This window comes from Vulpes lagopus, chromosome 11, assembly GCF_018345385.1.
Source record: "Vulpes lagopus strain Blue_001 chromosome 11, ASM1834538v1, whole genome shotgun sequence".
NCBI classification, from domain to species: Eukaryota; Metazoa; Chordata; class Mammalia; order Carnivora; family Canidae; genus Vulpes; species Vulpes lagopus.
This window is the reverse complement of record NC_054834.1, coordinates 62,946,368-62,953,504: the sequence shown is the minus strand read 5'-3', so window position 1 is coordinate 62,953,504 and position 7,137 is coordinate 62,946,368. Positions and strand designations below refer to the sequence as shown.

At 49.9% G+C, this 7,137-nt stretch overlaps 1 protein-coding gene across 3 annotated transcripts; it reads right to left on the bottom strand.

Annotated features, from left to right (window-relative positions):
• Window positions 1-66: 66 nt before the first annotated feature.
• Window positions 67-5,210, bottom strand: PRG3 (proteoglycan 3, pro eosinophil major basic protein 2). Of its 3 annotated transcripts, XM_041722460.1 has the most exons (6): window positions 3,952-3,969; window positions 3,482-3,616; window positions 2,720-3,033; window positions 1,932-2,063; window positions 959-1,070; window positions 67-203 (listed from the first exon to the last, which is right to left on the bottom strand). In XM_041722460.1, the coding sequence occupies exons 2-6, from the start codon at window positions 3,540-3,542 to the stop codon at window positions 145-147; spliced, it is 678 nt and encodes a 225-aa protein (XP_041578394.1). In that variant the 5' UTR covers window positions 3,543-3,616; window positions 3,952-3,969; the 3' UTR covers window positions 67-144. The 3 variants fall into 3 exon arrangements, with proteins under 3 accessions (XP_041578394.1, XP_041578393.1, XP_041578392.1); XM_041722459.1 differs by having other exon boundaries at window positions 3,482-5,210; XM_041722458.1 differs by having other exon boundaries at window positions 2,720-5,210.
• Window positions 5,211-7,137: the final 1,927 nt, after the last annotated feature.

Genomic DNA, 7,137 nt, shown 5'->3' with positions numbered 1-7,137 from the left:
CAATAAGGAGACCAAGTCAGGAAATGCTATGGGAAGTCTGGGTTTATGGCCAGATGAAGCAGGGGGACCAAACCTGGAGTCTGGGGGCAGCCAAGGGGTGTGCAAAGGGAGGGGGCTCCGAGGCAGGGACTCTGCGCCATGGGCTTAGAAGGAGCAGACGAAGGGCAGACGCCTTTTGCATGGGGTCCGCTTCCAGTGTCCCCCTAGTAGTGGAGAGCACAGTGTTGTCAGCTGCAGCCGGTGTGGCGTGTGGCCCTCCTGTCTTCCTCGGGCTGGCAGTGGTCGGCACTGCCAGCTGTGCTTCCCATGTGTTCCCTGGGCAGCTAAGGGGCATCCGGCTCTTCCCCAAGGAGGCAGTGTGCTTGCTAAGTTTCACATGGGCTATTGCACTTGATCTTCACAATGACCCCAACAAGTAGGTGTTATCATCATCCCCATTTCACAGATGGGGAAACTGAGGCATAGTGGGGGTAATAACTTGCCTGGGTCTCAGCCTGCAAGAGGCAGAGCTGGGTGTGGTTGGCAGCAGTCTTACTCCAGCACAGATGGTCTTACCCATGGTGCTAGCTCCCTCACATCTGGCATCCATGCTGTTCAAAGCTGGTGAATTACCTATCAGCTCGCTTAATTCCCACGTCTTTCCTTCATCCCTCACCCATACCATACATTCATATCTGCTACTCTCACCTATCACATCAGTCACTCTATGGCCCTCATATCATAGGAAGGAAAGCAGCCCCCAGGCCCCCAGGCCCCTGGCCTAGCTCCTATACAGGCACCCCAGCACCTGGATTTCTTGGAGGAATCTCTACATTTCAGCCCTCCTCACAGAGGACATGGCTTCTCCCGTAGGGGGAAGGTGTCAGTTTGGAGAGGTGTGTTCAAGTAACTCAAGGGGACAGTATGTAAGAGTCTCCCTGCCACCCCTGCCCCCTGCCCCGGTCCCAGTCTCTCTCACCTCTGGTGCGCAGGGCCACACAGTTGCCTCGCCCATTCACACGCTGCCCTGGGGCCCAGAATCCAAAATTCCATTTGCTCCCATCAACCCACCGAAATCTCCGGTGCAGGAACTGAAGAAGTGACAGGCTGGGTCAGAGGGCAGAGGTCCAGGGAGACAGCTCCAGGGGCCCCAGAAAATGCTTACTGAATATGTGATTTTTTAACAAAATAATGTTAAAAAATTCTCACTGCCCACCCAGCTAGGAGCCACATATGCCCAAGACCCATCCCTGAAAGTTTGTACACAATGACAATGCGAGAGCAGCCAACACTCCCAGCCATCACACATAGCGGGCTTCCCAAACGTTACTGTGCACATGGATCTCCTGGGGACTTTTTAAAAATGCAGATTCTAATTCAGGAGCTCTGGGGTGGGGCCCAAGATTGGGCCTTTCTAACAAGCCACCCGGTGTGCCGGTGTGCTGATACTACTGGCCCATGGACCACCCTCGAGCAGCAAATGTAATGGCACTTATTCATCATAATCCCAGGGCTACCTTGAGGGAAGGGCTCCATTTTAGAGATGAAGAAACTGAGACCCCAAAGAAATCATTCAGCTAGTAGGTAACTAAGCTGGGCATGGAGCCTATCTCCTGACTCCAGTGATGTGCTGGGAAATGTTCGACAGCCAGCTCTGGGAGAAGATGAGAATAGAGAGGGAGGGAGGAACACTGGTTTACAACAGTCGCCCATTTCCTTGGTGTGCATACATCCACTGGGGCAGATTTCAAGTCACAGGCATTAAGTCACTGAACAAGAGGCTAGGATGAGATGCCCACAATCAACAGTCCTCCCAACCAGGTCCAAGCCAGCTCCAGTACAGCACTGCTCGCTGCTTGAAGCTGGCCTGGGCTGCTGAGCTGCCAGCAGGGGCTCCCTGGAGGCAGTCAAAGAGAGCTTCCTGTCCCCAGGGTGGTTGCTGCCTTACTTACCCAGCCCGAGAGTCTGCCTCCAATCCAGACCTGCCCTTGGTTGACTCCTCTGGCTGTGCATAGGATGCGATAATCTAAATTGTAGTTGTGTATGGAGATGAGGCTGCCTCTGTAGCACCTTCTGCAGACATTCTGCAGAAAGAAGAAAAAGTAGGGTAGAGAATTTGCTGGTTTCTCTCAAGTCTCTGAGTCTCCAAGAGAGAGCCTCTTATCCCTTTGCTCAGAAATCAGAGACCCTCTCAATCCCATCTTGCACTCCCTATTCTGTGGTCAGGAACTTTCTGCAAAAGCCAATAATACTTGGAATAATCATAGCAATCATTTGCTGAGAGTTTTAGTGACCCAGGGGCTATTCCAAATACTTCTGTGTATTATCTCATTTAATCCTCAACCCTAACAACCCTAACAGGTTGGTACTGTATATCTCCATTTACAAATGAAGACTCAGAAGCACCCAAAAGTGAAGTGACTTTCCCAATAACACAGCCAGTGAAAGGCAGATCCAGGATTGAACACAGGTATATCCAATACCAAAGCCTTTCATCCAGCATCTCATAGTGCAGTCCCCTGACCAACAATACCAATGTTAGCTGGGAATCGTTATAAATGCCAACTCTCAGGTCCCACTCCAGGTTTGTAAAGCCAGAAATGTATTTTAACAAGACCTACAGGAGATCCCGATGCACACTAGGCTTTGAGAACCACTAATCTAAAAGGGAGGAGAAGGTTGAATCCAGTGTCTTCTCCTCCCCACCCCCAGTCCTCCACGGTAGCCCCCTGCCACTTACCTGAGCGTTCTTAAATCTCTCGGGGTTCCGCACCAATAGGAAGCGGCAAGTCTTGCACCCAGGACTGCCTGGAATTTGAACTGTGTCCTCTTCTTTGGGGCACTGCAAGTCCTTGTCTAGAGCAGCTGGGTCAGAATCCATGGCCTCCTCATCCTCAAATGTGTCCCAATAGCTGGAAGGCTTGGCCTCCTCTTCCTCTGACTGAATCACCTCCGGGGTCAGGGCCGAGTCTCCCTCCTGCTCCCCTGAACATTCCAGATTCTGACTCAGCTCTGCCTGTGTCTCTTGGCTTTCCAGACTGGGGGCATCATTCCCTGGGAAGAAGAGATAACCTGCTATCATCAGGTCAGGGGCCTCCCTTCTTCCAGGACCATGGACAGCTCTCATGACCTTCCTAGAGCTGCCATCTGGAGCCAATCCTGGAAGGATCTCCTTGGCATTGGGTGAGGTGATAGCACTTGGATTATAGGCACAAATGGATGAGATCCTGACTTCTGGCTGACCCCGTGGGTGTGTACTGTGGGGATAGGAGGAGGCACCTGTGAGAAAAGCGTTTCATCTTCACAGGTGGGTGGGTTTTCCTGTGGACTAGCCCTGACAGAAAGTTTAGGTCACAGTTCCAAGTCCTTGAGAAATCTAATCAGAGATGAGCTGGGTCAACTGTAGGGGGACAACTGTGGCTCTGGCCCCATAAGGCAAAAAAAAAGGTGCAGGAAAGAGGAGAAAATAGAAAGGTAGGGGAGATGGGAAGAGGAGGCTTACCCGGATGGAAAGCAGCAACTGTCCCCAGCAGGAGAAGGGGCAGAAGGAAGGGACCTTTCATTTCCACTCAGGCTTCGGACAGGGACACAGCTCCACCTTCCCTCCTCGTGGGTGTCCTGTGTGTCTGTGCAGCCCCTGGCACACAGTGTATGAAATGCTGTTTAACTGCTTAATTAAGAGGCAAAGTATTGATTAGAGCACTCCTTCCTCCCCAGTGAACAGACCCCAAGCTAGAGAATTAGGAAAAGGACATGGGATAGCAGCTCAGGTACAAAAGTCCCTTTTTCCTGAAAGCCCCATTACAGTTCCCTGGGATAGCCCTTAGCTCAGACCCTTGCCCCTGCAGGAACAGGCCTGCTCAGGGTCAGAGCACTTTCATTCACAGTGGGGGATGAGGGGAAAGGATGGTGGTCAATATAGTCCTGAGGACAGGCTTCCAAGGTCCGTGCCATATTGAGCCAAGAACTCACCTTCAGGAGTCTGAGGCCTCCTCTGTCAGTGTGTCTGACTACTGCGCCCCAGAGGCAGCTCTTATACTGGGCTTCTGGGGAAGTGGGAAGTGACCAGGATGATTGCCCCAGGCTGGGGTGAGGAGCAGAAGAGCCAATAAAAGTCTTGCTCAGTCCCCCACCCTTGAGCTCTGCTGTCTGCTGGGATTGCAGAGACTTGCCTCCTGGGGCCCACTTCATATGTGGGCACCCAGACACGCTGGTGTGCTCAGAAAGACCCCAGTACAGGCATTATTACTGTCTCTAAAGTGCCCCAGTCTGAACAATACTCCTTAATGCCAGGAGCAGCCTTCTGGTCAATACCCCAGCTAATGAGAGAGGGGGAATCCCAGGTTGTTGGGAGACCATGTGGGGAGTAGATAGGAGGCCAGGGGAGCCTCAGCCCTTCTGAATGCTTATCTAGACCAGGTACTTACATGCATCACATCCCTGATTCCATTCCTCACCTTCATACCATGAGAAGGTATGGTTACCCTTACTTCACAGATGGGAAAAAATGAGATTTAGAGAGGGAAAACAGCTTGCCAAAGTTGCACAGGAATTAGGAGAACGGGTATTTCTAAGTCTTTTTGGCTCAAAACTCTTCTCTCTCTCTGACTCTCCATCTCTGTCTCTCTCTCTCTCTCCTTCACTTTCTTCCTTTCTCTCCCTCTCTTTCTCATCTCTAATATGTAAAAAATTATGCTCATCCTTTTAGGCTGTGGATCTGGATCAAGGTTCTCAACTTTTGCGCTGTTGCTATTTGGAGTGAAATAATCTTTGCTGTGGGGGAGGCTGTCCTGTGCATTGTAATAAGTTTAGCAGCCTCCCTGGCCTCTACCCACCAGATGTCAGTAGCACCTCCCCCAGTCATGATGATCAAAAACGTCTTCCCACATTCCCACATGTCTTCTGGGGAGCTAAATTGCCCCAGCTGAGGATCACTGATCTAGAACATGCCATTTGTTTCCAATCTCAAGGCATATCTTCTGGCCAGGAGGCAGCAGCTGGAATGGGAAACTTCATGCAGAGTCATCCAGACACTCTGGGCCACCCTTCAACCCATCCCTACTCCCCATCTCCCACCAGCTCTCTACCACCACCAGGGTCAGGACTGGGGGGATATGAGCAAGGCATTTGTCTCAGTTGTAAAATTTAAGAGGGCAAGAGTAGTCAAGAGAAACAATAGTCAAGAGAAACAGTATTTCAATGTAATCTTTCTTAAAAATGAAAATAAATGCAAAAACCCCATGATGAACAAAATAGTAAAATTTTAATCAATCAAGCTCTGGCCAAATTCACTGCAATCCAAGGAGAGACCAGCAAGTTCTGAGCCCTGATTTTGCTGGATATCACCACCAAGGGCTAGAGGACTTGTCGGGGTGGGTGTCTCAACTCTGTGCCATCCTAGCCACATCCTCATGGGTGTGCATATTTGATTCTCAGATTCCAGTCCAGCCCTCCAGTACACAGAGCACCAGGAACAGGTAGCCCAGAAGGTGAAAAGGCCTGGGCCCTCCCCTCCTCTGCTGTCTCAAGAATACCTGCAAATGGAGAAGTGCCTGAGGGTTCATTTCTGCACCCGATTGCAGAGTAACGGCCTTGCCCATTATCTCCCTGGCCCAACAGACTTGACTCTTAGCTTCTCTTCCTAATTCAGGGCCTGGGGGCTGGGCCAGTTCCAAGCTCCCAAAACCCCATCTCCAGATTTTGAACTTGTAATCTCCTCAGTGGGAGGGCTGGACCACCTCCCCATTTTTCTTGCCCATCCCAGGGCCCAGCCAGAGATATCATTGCACCCTTTGGGGTGACCAGTAAAGTCAGCTAGCACCTTTAACCAACATAGCTGAAGGAATGACAGCTCAGAGGGCTTGAGATATAGCAAGTCAGAGACAAGCCTAAACCCAAGGTCTTCCAGCTTCTTAGCTGTGTCCCATAGCTGTCTTCCCTCTGCTTCCTCTCTCGGACCTCCCTTCTCTACAACTCGCCCCTCTCTGTGTTCTCCCCCATTTTCTTTACATACAAACCCTGGGCAGACAGTCCATTGACTTCAATTACCTCTTCAGCGACCACAGTGAGGTTTGCCTTGTTAAAAAATAATATTTTTGAAAGTCCACCATGAACAAAACACTGTTTCCTCAAGGCTTTTATATCCGCGATTCTACTTACTTAAGTCTTAAAATCATCCTGCAAATTAGGTATTGTCATCTCTAGTCTATATATCTACTGCATGAGCTCAGAGAGGTTGAATGACTTGCCCAAGTAGACGCAACTGGTAAGGATTGGCATGTGTGACCCTTGTTTGACTCCCACATCCTTGCTTTCTTTGATATGCCCAACTGGATTAGCCTCAGACATTCTAGCCAGTGGTGCCAACGTGTTCAGCATCCATGAGACTCTAATCCTCTGCCTTACTGTTTCCATTTGTATTCACAGGGGTTTCAGACACTGCCTCTCATCTCAAGATTCAGCCCAGTTCCACATTGTGCAGAGGGTGGGTCTCTTTCTCTTGAAGGGCAGTTTAGTGTGGTGTGTCATGGAATCATGAGCCCAAAGCCAGCCCTTCTGTGGCTCTGTTTTCTCATCTGAAAGCAAAGGCTCATGACAGCACCTGTATCTAATGAATAAAACTCCCAGAACAGGGCCTGGCATATGGAGTTGGGAGGTGGTGCTTATCAGGAAACCAGGACTGGAAATGTGACCCCAACCAACAAATAAGCACTGAATGTTGATTGAGCTCCTGCTCTGTGCTTTGCATAGTGTAAGGAACTCCAGGGATTCTTAAATGATGAAAGTTAGCTTTACAGAGCTGAGTTAGCATCTTGCTGAAGATGGAAAATGACACACAAACCCATACTTGGGGATGTAAGGCCAGTCCTCTTATTTTATTTTTACTTTTTAAAAACTCTCCTTGTGGACATATACCATGCATCCAATAAAGTGTACTAGAGAGTGGACTGCTTAGGGGACTTTTACAGAGTGAATATACCTGTGGGATCATGCCCAGGTCAAGACACAGAATGTTTCCAGGCACCCAAAGGTTCTTTCATGGCTCCTTCTTGACATTAATCCCCCCACAGAGGATCTCCATGGACTAGAAGACCCGCTTGTGTCACAACACACAGCCCCAACAGAAGAGACGAGGAACAAGACAAAGTCCTCTTACCA

Excerpts from the sequence above, each read along its gene's own strand:
- PRG3 (XM_041722458.1), bottom strand. The coding sequence starts at position 3,106 with ATGAGAGCTGTCCATGGTCCTGGAAGAAGGGAGGCCCCTGACCTGATG. Across the intron at positions 2,064-2,719 it reads AGAGATTTAAGAACGCTCAG|AATGTCTGCAGAAGGTGCTA; the intron begins GTAAGTGGCAGG and ends TTCTTTCTGCAG. Across the intron at positions 204-958 it reads TGTGGCCCTGCGCACCAGAG|GGGGACACTGGAAGCGGACC; the intron begins GTGAGAGAGACT and ends CTCCACTACTAG.